Here is a 15,603-nt window from a genome sequence, read left to right on the forward strand (position 1 = left end):
GGAACACACCAGGCTGAGCAGTATAGCTAAATCCATTTATTCCACAATGAAAAGTGAAATAAACAGGAGTCACATCACCAAGGTTAGCCACGACCCCATCACCGCCTCCTTCCTCTGTCCTATGCTAGGAATAAGTAAGTTTCCCAGCTGCAAATAATTATTAGAACCTCCTCTCCTTATGCCAGCTCCAACCTCCACTAGGTACAATACAGGGGGTGGCCCTACCCCCCAGAATGTTACACAAATTCAATGTGTATACTGGGGAAGCGGGAGTCACCCCAGCAGCCCATGCCCTCACTTGGTCTACTGTTAGCCCCACTGTCCTGGTTCAGCTGCCTCTCTGAATAAGAAGATGGGAGCCCCCCAGGGAAAAGTTGCTTTGGTGAGAGTAGAGAGGTCATCAGGCCTCCTCCAAACAAACCAACTCCATCAGCCTCTGGTTCTTAAATAACAAGCATCATCGTCCAGAAATTCAAGGACTCAGCCGTGGTCAAGGTGGCAAAAAGTCTGTCTCCCCCCATTAGACAGGGGTCTTGTCTTGCTACCCTAGTGGTAAACGGGTGACTGGGAAGGGGTGGCAGGGACATGGTGGGGGTGAAGACTCCAGACCCACTTCTCCAGGCTTATGCTGACAGGGGCCTGCTTTTATTTATTTTTATTTATATCCTGTGACTTTTTTTTTTAATACCACAACTTCTTTTTCATAACTTTTTAAAATAACTTTTCATAAAACTTTTTTTCTACTTTTTTTGACACACTTTTCCACATGTTTTGCCCCATAACTCTTTCATCCCATAACTTTTAGTTTGTTCTTTTAATAAACACACTTACATAGTTATAATTTTGTAAAAATAAAAACAGATTATCTCATGCCAAGCGTGCCCAGTATTTGCACACTATAGTATTTAATACTATAGTTTTCAAGACACACACAATTTTAAGGCAAAAACAACACTTTGCAACAATTTAATAATTTATTACATTACAGTAACATCGCAGCAGTCAACAATGCCACTTTAGGCAAATTCAATATTTCCATTATATGATTCAGTATTTCCATATATATTCAATGTTTATAAGAATTCATAAATTGGTAAAAGTCATTCTAAGAAAACTTGGCAAATAAATCTTTGGACTGGAATTGGCGTTTCTTTCTCTACTTTTCCTTCCCCTAGTTTCTTTTTTTTAAACTATAGTATTCATATTTAAAATGTTTTAACTTATTTCAAAACATTAAGATAGCAGTTACATTTTTGAATAGTTATTTAAAAATGACTAACATAAAGTTTTAGAGAAACTCTATTATGGATAGGGCTGATTTACATTTTCACATTTTCTAAAAATCAGCTTTGGTTTTAGAATTGATTTTTTTCATTTCTGGAAAACCTAAAGTTTAATCAAATACTTTAAAAATGATTATCATATATTGCAATCTTTAAATAGGTATTTTGATTCTTCCTACAGAAATTCAAATTTATTCAGTTGAACTCACATTTTAGATTTTATGTTTCTGATTAACTCTAACCTTCTAATGTTGCCTTCTAAGCAAATTGAAAGCTGCCTTATACTGAATGAGGAAGAGAACAAATACTTGGCTGAATGAGGTATTGCAAACGACTGCATGCACTTTGAAGAAAGACTAAAGTTATTGTCATAGAATTTCCATTCTTTTTAGCTTTTTCTTAAACATATGACAAAATTCCTACACAAAGAGTGGTATTTCAGTTAATATAGCACTTTTATTTTTCAGACTGACATTCAGCTTAAATATGCCGGTATGTGATTTAATCCAGAGGTCCCTGATGAACACATTATTGTCAGATAGGTTACAGATGCTAAACACTATCTGAAGGTCATTCCTAGTCATTTATATGTGTCAGGTAAAAGTGAAGTGATTTGAACTGTCAAAATACAGAGTGAACATGAGGGAAAGACCCACTCTCCTTTAACTTTCTACAAATAAATTTAAGTTAGAAACACAAATAAACATGAGTGGCTCTAACATTCAAATGAAGTAAATGAATTGTGTAGGAGATTGACCCCTAAACTTTTTTCGTTTGTTTTTAAATTTCTTGACCAGCTCTTAGATGATGGTGATGTTTATCTCCTTGATCTCGGCACGGTGAAAAGAATGGCATGCAGGGGTTGCTGCGCAAGCCTCGGTGCTCCTGGAGAGTCCTGCGTTAGAGGAAGCAGCTGCACGATCTGCTGTGCCGTGGGGTTGTGGTGGGGAGAACCCTCCCTGGCCTCTCCTGGTGCAGGCTCCACGCTGTCAGTGAGGCTCAGCCACGAAGATCTTCAGACAGAGGGAGGAGGGGATCTGAGGTCAGTGCGAGCCTCCCCTGCTCCTGCCCGCCCACCCCGCCTGAGCGCTCTACCCACCACCCTGCTTGTCAGCACACCCAAGCTCCTGGGGGATTGGGGCTCCTAGAGCGGGCTGATCAGCAGGGCTCTGGACAGTGGTCAGGAATTTGTCGTGCCCCTCCTTGTGGTCGCCCACAAGCCACAACACCTGTCCCTGCAGCTCCAGCAGGTTCACCTGGAGGGAGGGGTGCTTAGCTGCCATGCTGGTGTTGGCGCCCAAGTTCACCCCCACCCCCACCCCCGCAGAGATGGCCCCATGCAGGGCTCTGTGGGTCTCCCCACACACAGACTCACCCCCAGTCCCTGGGGTCCTCTGAGATGAAGCCACTGGGTGAGCCAGGGGCTGGCAGCACACCCTTTGCTATTCCTGGGCACTGGCTCCAGCGTCGTTGAAAAATGCCACCTGAAGGCAAGAGGTGAGTATTCTTGTAGGGACATACACAGAACAACCGGGGCAGGGAGATGGAGCACAGCCCCTTCCCTTGGGGCTCAGAGTGTGCACCTGTTGGTCATAGTGAAATGGTGTTTGACCACTGGCTCCCAGAAGGAGTGAAAGTCCACAGAAATCAGAAGGCAGGGAAACCAAGAACATAAGGGGATCTGGGAGGGACCAGCGAGGAAGGTGACAAAGTAGGGGCAGGGAAAGTCAGGCTCACCTGACCTCCAGGCTCTCCCGGTCCTCTGGGATGTCCTGCATGGGCCGAGGTGCCTCCTCCTCCTCACTGTCCAGATGTCCTCCTCCATCTCTTCTAGGGAGTGGCCAGAGGGGTCCTCAGACAACCCAACAAGGGAAGTGGGGGCCCACCTCTGCCCCCACCCTCACTGTGTAGCCCTGAGCCAGCCCATTCCCAGAGGGGAATGAGCTGTTCTGTATTATTACTTTTAAGAACCAAGATCTTGCTATACTGCCCAGGCACAGTCCCACTACCGATTGGTGCCGGAGTCCTGACCTGGTCCCTTTCTGACCTGGGCCAGTTCTCCCATCTTTAGGCAACCTGATGGCCTCCTGCTCCCAGGAGGTCACCATATTGATACCGAACTTAGCGCGGACACCCGGTCGGCATAATGACCAGCTGTGTTAAAGGTGTCTTCCAACTCCTCAATCCTGTGCTGCTAACAGTCCCCCTTTCCTCCTGAGGCTCTCGCCTCTTCCTCCGAGTGGTCTCCCGTACCTTCCCCAGGGAGAACCATGAGGCTCAACCTGGCTTTAGCTGCTGTTTCTGCTGGCTGGTAGTTTCCAGGTGCTCCTAAGAGGCCAGGAAAGAGGGTGAGAAAGCACGGAGGTTGCCAGGTTGTCCCTCTTGGGGCCCTGTCCTCAGCAACTCCCTCCGCGGGGTCTCCTGCAACTTTTGGCGGGCCATCTTAGCTACCACTTTGCCTTGAGCTTCCTGCTGCTGCAGCTGGTCCAGGAGCTGGGTCTGCAGCAGTAACTGCCTGTGCAGCACCTCCTCCTCAGAGGTCAGCTGCTGCTAAGCGACCACATACTGCTGCAGCTGACACAGGTACTGGTCTCCCTGCTGCTGCAGACTCTGAGCCTCTTGGCTCTTCAGCTCCACCTGCAGGATGATCCTGGGCATGAGGGCGTTTACTAGCTGGCTTCCAGATTCCTGGCCCATTAATAGGGTAGCAAGGGCACTGTGGTGCTCTGTGGCCTGCCCAGGCCCCTGGTCCCTTGCTCCAGGCCTCAGAGCCTGCCTCCCTTGCCTGGAACCCAATGCATCCTTCCCCAGCCTCAAATCTCACACGCTTTTCCCTATCATTTAAACTGTAGACCACAGACTAGTGGAAAACAGGGGGAGCCAACCAGCATCTGCTAAGTGTACTACATGCCTAATGTTTCCACGTATTATCTCATTTAATCCTCAGCACCTCTGCAAGGAAAACGCTAACTTCCTTTTGAAGTTAAAGAAACAGAGACTTTGCCGGGCGCGGTGGCTCAAGCCTGTAATCCCAGTACTTTGGGAGGCCGAGATGGGCGGATCACAAGGTCAGGAGATCGAGACCATCCTGGCTAATACGGTGAAACCCCGTCTCTACTGAAAAATACAAAAAACTAGCCAGGCGAGTTGGCGGGAGCCTGTAGTCCCAGCTACTCGGGAGGCTGAGGTAGGAGAATGGCGTGAACCCGGGAGGCGGAGCTTGCAGTGAGCTGAGATGCAGCCACTGCACTCCAGTCTGGGCGACAGAGCGAGACTGCATCTCAAAAAAAAAAAAGAAAAACTTAGAAATGCAAAGCAGTTGAATGATAACCAGTAGAACTGAGTTCGGAAACCAGTTTGAGTCTAAGGAGTCTTTTTGGTTTCTGCGTTTTGTTTTGTTTTCAGACAGTGTCACTCTGTGTCCCAGGCTGGAGTCCAGTGGTGCGATCTCAGCTCACTGCAACCTCTACCTCCCAGGCTCAAATGATTCTCATATCTCAGCCTCCTGAGTAGCTGGGATGACAGGCATGCACCACCAGGCCTAGGTAATTGGTTTTTTTTTTGAAATTTTAGTAGAGATGGGGTTTTGCCGTGTCAACCAGGCTGGTCTCAAACTCCTGACCTCAAGTGATTCTCCTGCCTCAGACTCCCAAAGTGGTGGGACTACAGGCGTCAGCCACCACACCCAACATAAGGAGCCTCTTATGCCACTGTCTCTTCCCCTGTGACTGGGGGCTCCATGCCTCTAGCTGGGATGATGATATCCAGACCTGGGGGGAGCCCAGGGCTCCCCACCTCTAAAAGTCAGAGGGAAAGATGCAAGAAACGTAATAGGACTGCCCTGGAGAGTGCTGGGGTCACCTGCCCCCAGGTTGCAGCTGCCTCTGGCCTGGCGCCTCCCTTCCCCAGAGGCTGGTGCCCGCCTCCCAGCCCTTCTTGGATGGGTCAGAGGTTACCGTGTCTTTCAGCTCGCCCAGCGTCTTCAGCTCCTTTACTTGAGGCTCCAACTGCAGTGCGCTCTTGTTCTCATTGTTCTGGACAGAGAGAAGCAATCATTGGCCACCCACTATAGCTGGAGACCCCAGAACTTGGTGTCTGCCTGCCATGGCACCGGGAAGGGTGGAGGCAGGTTAGAATAATCATCCCCTCTCTCCCACAGCCATCAGAGCGGGGCTCTGGCTCACAGGTGCCTTTAGAAGTACCATTTCATGTGAGGACTACAATGCCCCATTTTACAGGTGGGGAAACAAAGGCCTGGAGGGCTAGGGAAGAGGGCAGGCTCCCCAGGTGGGGCAACCCACCAGCTCCTCGAAGCTACTGTGTGGCTCCGCCTGCTGCTCGTAGAGGGCTTCCCACCCCAGCTCCAGCATCCTCTCCAGCTCCCGCAGCCTCTCCAGCTCCCGCAGTGTCTCCTGCTCCCACAGCCTCTGATCCTGCTCCCGCAGCCTCTCCTGTTCCAGCAGCTCCACCACTTGGTCCAGCAGCTGCTCCTCCTCCAGCAGCCTCTTCTGCTCCTCCTGTTGCCTGTCCCGTTCCAAAAGCTTCTCCACCTGCTCCAGCAGCCTCTCCTGCTCCCGCAGTCTCTCATCCTGCTCCCGCAACCTCTCCTGTTCCAACAGTTCCTCCACCTGGTCCAGCAGCCTCCCCTGTTCCTCCTGCCACCTCTCCTGTTCCAATAGCTTCTCCACCTGCTCCAACAGCCTCTCCTGCTCTGGAAGCCTCTCCTCCTCCCGCAGCCTCTCATCGTGCTCCCGCAGCCTCTCCTCTTCCAGCAGCTTCTCTACCTGGTTCAGCAGCCTCTCATGCTCTAGCGGCTTCTCCTCCTCCTCCTCCTCCTGTCTCTCCTGTTCCAACAGCTTTTTCACCTCCTCCAGCAGCCTCTCCTGCTCTGGCAGCCACTCCTGCTCCCGTATCCTCTCATCCTGCTCCCGTATCCTCTCATCCTGCTCATGTATCCTCTTCTCCTGCTCACGTATCCTCTCCTCCTGCCCAGATATCCTCTCCTCCTGCTCATGTAGCTTCTCCTCCTGCTCACGTATCCTCTCCTCCTGCCCAGATATCCTCTCCTCCTGCTCATGTAGCTTCTCCTCCTGCTCACGTATCCTCTCCTCCTGCTCACGTATCCTCTCGTCCTGCTCACGTAGCCTCTCCTCCTGCCCAGATATCCTCTCCTCCTGCTCATGTAGCTTCTCCTCCTGCTCACGTATCCTCTCGTCCTGCTCACGTAGCCTCTCCTCCTGTCTCCTGTTCAGGAGACTCAACATCCGATTGTTTTCCACCTCGGCCTGGAGCTGTCTTCCCACACTCTCCAGCTCCTTCCTTAGGTGTTTGTTCTCATCTTGTAGCTGCTCCACCTCAGAGGGCCCTCCTGGGGAATCTGGGGCCCCGGGTTCAGCTGAGAAAGGAAGCAGACAATAAGGGTCTCTGGATTCTCAAAAAAAAAAAAAAAAAAAAAAAAAATCCTCCCATTGGTGCAGAGCTCCTCCTCTCAGGCTTCCCAAACTTGGCCTCACTGCTAAGGATTCCTCGCACCCAGATGGTAGCCAATCTTCCAAGCCACTTTCAATGGAGAGCACTGTGGGTGGCTGACAATGGGCACTCCTCCCTCTTTGCTGATGGGGACACCAAGGCTCAAGCAGATGACAAGGCTTGCAGTCTCCTGGCACAGACCTCTCTCCCTCTGCCTCAAAGCCCTTCATCCACCCACCTCCCTGGGGCATTCTAAGCCGCCCCCACAGCCCTCTGATGCCGGTCCTGCTCCCAGGTCACGCCAGCCCCATCTTACCCCTCTGGTGTTTGAGTTTGAACAAGCTCCTCCCAAGCTTCTGTACCCGATGTATCTCACGCTTCTTCTCCTCCTTCAATGTGGGAACCTGCCCAAAGCACAGGCGAAAGGGCCTTGGTGATAGGGGCTGAACCTCTAGAGACAGAGTTTGAGAAAGGCCCCCCCGTTCTGCCAGCTTGTGATTTAGAAAGGTGCGTTCATTCAACAAACATGTGCTGAGCACCTACAGGCCAGGTATGGTTCTTCACAGCAGAGATAGAAGACAGAAAAGGACAGCCAGGAGCCCTTGGCCCTGAGGTTTCCATTCTAGGGGCCTTTAAATCTCGGACTCCCAGAGCGAACAGAGACCTTTGACACTCTCTACCTCGTCCAGAAACAGGAGCCCAAGGAGGAGAGAAGGCTTGTCCAGACTCAAAAAGCAAATTAGGGACTGAGTCAGGGCAGAAATACAGGCCCCTGACAAACAGCCAGGCTAGTGCTTCCCTGAGAGGCAACAACCCCAGGGCATGTGTGGCAAGGAGTCGAGCAGGGGTGTCTGGAGAAGAGAGAGCCAGCAAAGAGGGCAGTGCAGAAGAGCCATGCTGCACGGTCTGTGCTCTGGGGTCCATCCAGGTGAGGCCTGGGTGCCCCAGCTCCCCATTTACCCTTGGCACCAGGGGCCCCTAGACCCTTTCTTCAGGGCCTCAAGGGGAAACGAGTCCAGGTTTGGCAGCGTGGAATCAGAGGACGCCACTGGACTCTTCCCAGTGAATGGATGTTTTCACTGGGCTGACTGATTATTGCGGAGCTTTGAGTTCGGGGCTCCTGCTAGTTCTTGGTACTGGCTCTGAGGTGCATGAAGGGAGGAGGAGTTGGAGGATTGCGGGGAGGGGTAGAGAGAAGATTCATTAGAGCTGGGGAGGGGTGTGTCTGGGCTGTCTCAGCTGGGAGAGGGGCAACCAGCCCCTGCTGTGGAAGGAGGTTGGAGGGCTGGCCTGCAGGGTCACTGAACCTCGGCCCAGGGCCTCTTACCTGCAGATCTTTCAGGTTAGTAGATGACACAGGGCCCTCCCCGTAGACACCTGTTGCTGACTACAAGAGATGACACTGCACATGGAGATGTTCTGTCCCCCTCAGTGTCTAAGCCCTCTGACTTCCTTTTTTCCCCATCAACTGACAAAAGTTTCTGTTCTGCCTATCTTGGACCTTTTGTCCCATAACTCCTTTGTGCCAACTTCTCTCATGGTTTTTATCACCCCACCATCCCACCCTGGGGCACTTTCAGTGACTCCTAAAGGGACAGCCTGATGGCAAGTGACTCTTCTCATTGGCCTGGCTTCCCCTTGAGACTGGGAGTGAGAAAACTCAAACAGCAATGACCATTTCGTGGGTGTCCTGGGTGTTTACAGCAGGCCATGTACTAAGGATTCACATAAAAGCAACAATAACAAATCTCATTTAAACTTCATAAATAGATGTTTAAAAATCCCACCTCTATTATACAGATTTGAAAAGAGAGACCCGAAGATCTCACAACTTGCCCTAAATCATATCTTAATGAATCCCTAATCAATCATTAGCAGATGGAGAGGCATGATTCAAACCCAGAATTCTTAACCAGTGCCCAACAGTCCATCCACAATCTTAACAGTTTTCCTCTACTGCCCCTTAGGCCCCCTGTCCCCAGGAGCCTGGCCAGCCAAGACTCACATCCCCAGGTGAGCGGTAACCACCAGAAGTGGCGGTGTCAGGGCTACTGCCATTGATTTTCTTTTTCCTGTTAGCTCCTGCTGGAATGCCAGGGCTCTTCCTCTGCCAATATTCTTTTAACTGTGGGAAAGAAGAGCAGTGACACTCATGAGAACTATCAGCCCCTACAGCCACATCCTCCTTCACAGTTTTGACAAAATACTCTTATACACCATCTGATTTAATGCCACCACCAACTGTACAAGGTGTTGTCACAATCCTTTAGTGACTGAGAGGGATATCATGGTTAGAAAAAAAAAAAAGAAAGAAAGAAAAAGACAATACTGGAACTTAAGCTCAGTTTTCTGACTCCAAGGTCTGGGGTTTTGCCATGAATCAGCAGCTGTCAGGGACCAAAACCAGGGGCGGAGTTAGAACAGTAAACATGAAGCAGGCAGGAACTGTATGCCGTGTGGTTTAGAGTCATACATCCTCACATGTCCGTTAGTGTGAAGAAGTGCACCAGTACCTCTCACACTTTCATATCAATGTGTCCTCATGACAGAAGGCAGCTTTTTTGTTAAATCTGGGAATTTTTCAGAAAGAGGACCACCCAAGCCTGATTTCAGAGAGAAGTCTGGTATATGCTTAGAAACCTATGTGACTGTCATCCCTAAGGACATTAGTGTTTGATCTGAAGAGAATCAAGGGAAACTGATGCTTCAGAAAGATGTCCCACATTCATCCTGTGGCACTCAAAGTACCCCAGGTTGAGATGATATGAGGAAGAGTCAAGCTATCTAGTTCAGCTTTCCAAGATCTATTCCACTGAAGATGAGCAAATCTCACTTCAGAGACCACTGACTGAAGGGCGGTCTGGTCCCAGAACCGTGGAGAACTCAGAAAAGAATGTTAAAGTCTCTCTGCAAAGTAGAAGCCTGGGAGAAAACCAAACCAAACCCGTTCTCCCATGGCCACCCAGAGATGCTGTCAAGGTTTTGAGCACACAGGGGAAGTGCAGGCTTTTCCCACTGTCAATGTCTCTGTGAAGAGAGTAAGGCGGCCTGAAACCTCTTGTTCCTGGGTCCCATAGTGCCCATTCCCCTTCCAACTGGAAATTTGTGCTGTGACCAGAGGAACAGGAAATGGGGTGAGAAAACTTAGGGGACTGGGTTGTAAGATCAACGGCTGGTCTTGCAGCAGTAATGACAGTTCCTAGGGGGACTGTGACATCACTACATTCCATTCCACCCAGGGGACGGGACCACATCAGCGTGATGCCCGAGTCACCACTCCATGATGGGGGAGGGAAACACAGGGTTCAGACCCAGGTCCTTGGAGACACCAGCCGAAGGAGCCCAGGGAGGTGGAGCTTGGGGCAGCAGGAAGGGAGGGCAGAGTCTGCAGTAGGGAGCCCCAGGGGTCACCAGCCTAAAGTCACCCAGGGACGACTGGCGAGGGTGGGGCCTGGGGCTAGGGGACCCAGGTCCTGGGAGGTGGAGGCCCAAAGAGCCCAGGGAGGTCGGGCTTGGGGCAGCAGGAGGTGAGGGCCGAGTATGGAGCGGGGAGCCCCCGGTGTCACCCGCCAAAAGTCACCCTGGGGTAAAGATTGGCAAGGGAGGGACTGGGCTGCTTGCTGAAGGGGTGGAGCTGACTGACAAGAATGTGGTGGGGGGGAGCCCAGAGTCACTGGTGTTGGGGGTCCCATTCCGGTATGCCTGAGGAACAGTATGGGCTCTGGCAATGGTCTTGTCATCGGAGAGGATCTGTGGTTGGGTTGGGGGTTATGACCTGGTGCATTTTACCTTTTTCTTGGCTGCGGTGAATTTTCCCTGTCGTGTGTTTTCTGACATCATGGGGTGTGGAGGGAGGCGGGGTTGGGGTCACATCAGCAAAATCCCAGTCAGCACAGCTGAATGCTTCCAGTCACCTACCAGGCCGCTGTGCAACTGAGCCAGAGGAGGCGTAACCAGGGCCCCACTAAAATTCAGAAGAGGGGCATGGCCTTAATGCTGCAAGCCCATTGGTCAGTGAGAAAGATGAAAGGGAAAGGAAGCATGGCCAGGCGGCAGGGTGTCCAGAGGGACCTGTGGCATCACAAGGAAAGCTGCCCATTCAACCACTCTCCCCGCTCTACTCAGAAGGAGGGGAGGGGCCGCCCACTCTGGGAGAGGCAAGGGTCTGGTTTTTGCTTTAAAAGCTTTAAAACTGTAAAAAATAAACTTAAAAATGTTTACATGTGTATACTTTATACATATGTGTGTCCGTGTGTGTGTATCTATGCGTTCCTCCAGAGCTGTCTTCATTATCCAGCTTCTATGCAAAGTCTATGATTTTGGACTATATTTTTCATCTTCAAATGGAGTACAAGAATTACCAGTATCACCTTAACTGAGATACAGATCCTATAAAAATGGAAAATTCATAGCATGCTTGATGATTAAGGAAGTAGACTATAGTATCCAACATTCCAATAAGACAAAATAATCAAAATGATTTCTCTTTTTTGGAAGAACGTTTCTCTTATTCTACATTACGAAGAGTTTTTTTTTTTTTTTTTTAATGATAAGCATGCCTAATATCTTTAAAAACACAAAGCTTTTTGGCCAGGTGCGGTGGTTCACGCCTGTAATGCCATCACTTTGGGAGGCCGAGGTGGGTGGATCGCCTGAGGTCAGGAGTTCAAGACCAACATGGCCAACATGATGAAACCCTGTCTGTACTAAAAATAGCCAGATGTGGTGGTGGGTGCCTGTAATCCCAGCTATTTGGTCGGCTGAGGCAGGAGAATTACCTGAACCCAGGAGACAGAGGTTGCAGTGAGCCAAACTCACGCCCCTGCACTTCAGCCTGGGCAACAGAGCAAGACTCCATCTCAAAAGAAATAAAATAAAATAAAACACAAAATAAGTAAGAACACAAAGCTTTCAATTTAATAAGCACTTAAAACTCTCTACTTGTTTAAGAGAAATACAAGTCCCAGTATTCTAGATCACCTGACCTCTCTAAGCCTTGCAAATGAAACTGAATTTCTCACTTGATACTTGGCTATGATTTGCAATCATGAAAACCGAGAATTATGTCACTGTGTACTGCTTGTTACCTGAATTCCACACTAGGCTGGGATCAAGGGTTGAATCTTTTATGATTTTCTCCATAACCTGTGTGCTTCTTATCCCAGACCAAACTAAGTTTTTTTCTAGAATTCTACAGTTTACAGTTAATAGACAAGAGTGGTTTTCAAAATGTAGTCTATGGACTAACAGCACCAGCAGCACCTGAGATCTTTTTACAAGTGCAAATTCTCAGGTCCCACCCTGGGCCTGGTGAATCGGAAACTCTGGAGTAGGGCTCAGCAGTCTGTGCTGCAGTAGTCCCTCCAGGTGTTCAAGAACCTCTGGCATACGGCAGGCAGAAAAATATGTTTCCTTCTGTAGGTCCAAGCCAGGGATACCATATGTTCTGCCTTGTTATACAACAATGACATGCAATTAAAAGACATAAATCTCCTTCCTACTCCCACCCTCCATCCAACGTGTTTTATTTTTATGAGTTCAATTAGAAAACAAGTGGCAATCAGAGATTTAGTCTAAAATATATATTTACAAGTGTCAGTTCTCATCCAGCCTGATCTCATGCAAAACCATTTACGTCCTCTTACACCTCAAGTTTGAAAAATGTATCCTCACAATGTGAGACTCAGGCACACTAGCAGTTCTATCATAAAACACCAAGTAGATTGGAATGTCCAACCTTACTAGAGAAGAAAAGTGGAATCACTGGCTATATTTCCAAATTGCATTCAACAGGAAATTTGAGTTTTTTTCACCTTCATACTTCCAATTTAATAGAATTAAACCAGAATACGCCATTCTTTCAAAGCCTCTAGCCAGGCAATGTTTTACTGTATTATTTCCATGGATATAAAGCAGATTCCTGGTAGGCACATTTTGTATACCTGCAAAGATGCAGGACTAAACAGTTCCATCTGTTCAACATTGAAACAAAAGTCCTGTAAACCTCGGATGGTGAGCGCAATACTTCATCATTAGCCTCAAAGCCTCAAATATGAAAAGATACCAAGAACACCACTAGCAATCAAAACTAAACTCTCGACTAGGAGCAGTAGTTCATGCCTGTAATCCCAGCACTTTGGCAAACTAAGGTGGGAGGATTACTTGAAGTCAGGAGTTCAAGATTAACCTGGGCAGCATAGCGAATTCATGTCTCCACAAAAAATTTTAAAAATTAGCTGGGCCTGGTGGCACACAGCTGTAGTCCTAGCTACTTTGCAGGCTGAGGTGGGAAAATTGCTTGAGCGCAGGAGTTCGAGGCTGCAGTAGCTATGATTATGGCACTGCACTCCAGCCTGGGTGACAGAGTGAAACTTAGATAATTACATTTTCTCCTGCTCCTGTTTACACTGAAATCCCTCAGTTAAAAGGCTTTCAAATTTGGCAGGATAAAAATTAAGTGAAAAGTGACTTTGGAGCTTGGCTAGTGAGAGAAAGAAAGAAATGAAAGATAGAAGAAAAGGGAGGAAGGAAGGAAGGAGGAAGGGAGGGAGGGAGAAAGGGAACAAAGAAAGAGAAAGAAAGGAAAGGATGAAAGAGAGCGAGGGAAAGAAAGAAAAAGAGAAAGAAAGAGAAAGACAGAGGAAAGATAAGGAAAGAAAGAAAGGGAGAGAAAGAGGGAAAAAGGGAGGAAAAAGCAAAGTAAGAATGGCAAGGAAGGAAGAAGGAGAAAGAAAGAATGCAGAAAGAAAGAAAGAAGGAAAAGAAAAGAAAGGAGAGGAAACGAAAGGGAAGGGAAATAAAGGAAGAAAAAATGAAATGACAAATTACTTAATGGGAGAAAGTTTTTGTAACCTCAATGACAGGTAAAAGGTTTGTATCCTTAGTCTATAAAGAAATCTTTAAAATTATTAAAAGAAAAACAAATGAATTTCAACTAATAATGGGCAATGGAGAAACTGGCACTTCTCACAAGAATAAAAATGGCCAATGGCATATAGAAAGATTCAAAAGCACTAGAAATCAAAAAAATGTCATGAAAACGGTGAGATTTTCTGTATAAAGGCAGGAAAGATGACAAACGGAAGGGGGAACCTGGAGCTCTGTCCTTGTTAGTGGGAGTAAAACCTGAGTCACTTTTCCTGGAGGATAATTTGAAAATTTCAATGAAAAACCCTAAAAATTATTTTCCTCCAGAAATTCTACTTCTATGAATTCAGTCCAAAAATGTTTGCCCAAGTCCATTAAAATGTATATATAAGAAAATTCACCTCTGGGCTGGCAATGATTAACTTAATATACATCCAGCTGTTAAAAATGATGATGCCAGAATATATTGACTGCCACAGAAATATGCCCAAAATATAGTATGTGACAAAAGTATTATGATTCTACTTTTAAAAAGATTTATATGCATAAAAACATATAAAAAGCAACAAACTAGAATGTTTTGAGTGGCAAATGAAAGATTTTTCTTAATATTTGTCATCCAAACAATTACAAAAGGGATCATTTCCTATCTAATCAGGGAGAATTGCCATTTTCATGTGTTTGTATTTAAATCTCTTTTCTTTTTCTTATTTTTTCTCCTGTATGTTTCCCGTGTAGGTTAGAATCCCTGCCTCGTGATGTAAATCAGCCCATTTTTGAGAAGTGCGCTACATAACACTGCCCCATCTTCCTTTTAAGAGATCTGGAGACATTTTTGTTTCAAATTGTTTTCTTGTTCTCAGTTTTTTTTTTAACATATGAAATTGAGGAAAAGACAAAGGAAAGGCTGACTCCCTACCCTCCTGGGGCTACTCTTCCAATTTTTGCTGCTATTGTTATGTATTAATATTCACTGGGTACCAAAAAGATGGGCAGCCCCTTAGATCCTTTTTTCCTATCTCTTTCTCATAATCCTACTTCATTTCCTCATTCACTTATTTTTAAAAGGGTCATCTGTACAAATACATTGTTCAGAAAAATTTTAAATATAACTATCTATGAATGTATGTGGCAAAATCCCATTCACAGTCTTATTCTCCTTCCACAGCCAAACAATTTTAATTGGTTTCTTATATATCATTTCAGAATTTATCTTTGCAAATACACATGTATATTCTTATTCTACTCTTCTCTGTCAACACAAAAAGTAGCATACCATTCATATGATGCCATTCCTTGTTCCTTTTATAACACCCACACTATATATGTGAGTTTTTCTACATGAGTACAGAGGTCTTTCTCATTCTTCTTTACAACTGCACAGTATTCATCGTTAACTTGACCAATTCCCTGTTGGTGGACACTGAAGTCATCACTATCATACTCTTACAAACAATAATGCCAAGGAAAACCACCTACACATGCCAAGTTCATTTCTGGATCTGCCTTTGATGAAGCCTCTATTTGAATCACCGCAAGGTCACAAGGCTGAATAGTTAGCCCCATTTTTAGTTTTCATTATGTACAGCAGTATGTAGCAAAAGACTCCCCTGGGCAAAGCAAATGTGCTCTTTGGGGATTTACTTCTAAACAATAAATGGATAAACAGAACACCGAGGAGAAATCTTTCTATTTAACCATGCACATGGATGTGTATAATACACGTATATGCATAGAAAGTATACAATAAATCCATCAAAGCATTAAGCATTGTCTCAGTATGGTGGATCTGTGGAGTGCTTTGTAGACAGCCCTCCTTGCCTATCAATTCCTTCTAGTTTCAAAAGAGTGAATATGTACTATTTTTGCAACATAAAATTTCAAAAAATATTAACTCAAATTAAGCTGGATACATTTCTTCAGTCTGTCCTATATTTGTATGGTGCTCCAGACTGCTCAAATATCACTTCGTTTATTTATTTTT

The 15,603-nt window shown here is 46.9% G+C and overlaps 2 protein-coding genes across 3 annotated transcripts; both read right to left on the reverse strand.

Moving 5' to 3' along the window:
• Positions 1-955: 955 nt before the first annotated feature.
• LOC135971877 (golgin subfamily A member 8K-like) lies at positions 956-3,209 on the reverse strand. Of its 2 annotated transcripts, XM_065548334.2 has the most exons (3): positions 3,021-3,209; positions 2,659-2,767; positions 2,366-2,539 (listed from the first exon to the last, which is right to left on the reverse strand). In XM_065548334.2, exons 1-3 carry the CDS (start codon positions 3,059-3,061, stop codon positions 2,375-2,377), a joined length of 315 nt encoding a protein of 104 aa, XP_065404406.1. In that variant the 5' UTR covers positions 3,062-3,209; the 3' UTR covers positions 2,366-2,374. The 2 variants fall into 2 exon arrangements, 1 of the variants encoding a protein (XP_065404406.1); XR_010588225.2 differs by lacking the exons at positions 2,366-2,539; positions 3,021-3,209 and adding an exon at positions 956-2,296 and having other exon boundaries at positions 2,659-2,785.
• A 1,790-nt stretch (positions 3,210-4,999) lies between these two features.
• On the reverse strand, positions 5,000-9,708 carry LOC135971702 (uncharacterized). The gene is made up of 6 exons (XM_065547593.2): positions 9,697-9,708; positions 8,758-8,937; positions 8,080-8,139; positions 7,069-7,156; positions 5,585-6,678; positions 5,000-5,317 (listed from the first exon to the last, which is right to left on the reverse strand). The coding sequence occupies exons 1-6, from the start codon at positions 9,706-9,708 to the stop codon at positions 5,141-5,143; spliced, it is 1,611 nt and encodes a 536-aa protein (XP_065403665.1). The 3' UTR covers positions 5,000-5,140.
• Positions 9,709-15,603: the final 5,895 nt, after the last annotated feature.

The sequence above is a fragment of the Macaca fascicularis genome, chromosome 7, assembly GCF_037993035.2.
Source record: "Macaca fascicularis isolate 582-1 chromosome 7, T2T-MFA8v1.1".
Classification (NCBI taxonomy): domain Eukaryota; kingdom Metazoa; phylum Chordata; class Mammalia; order Primates; family Cercopithecidae; genus Macaca; species Macaca fascicularis.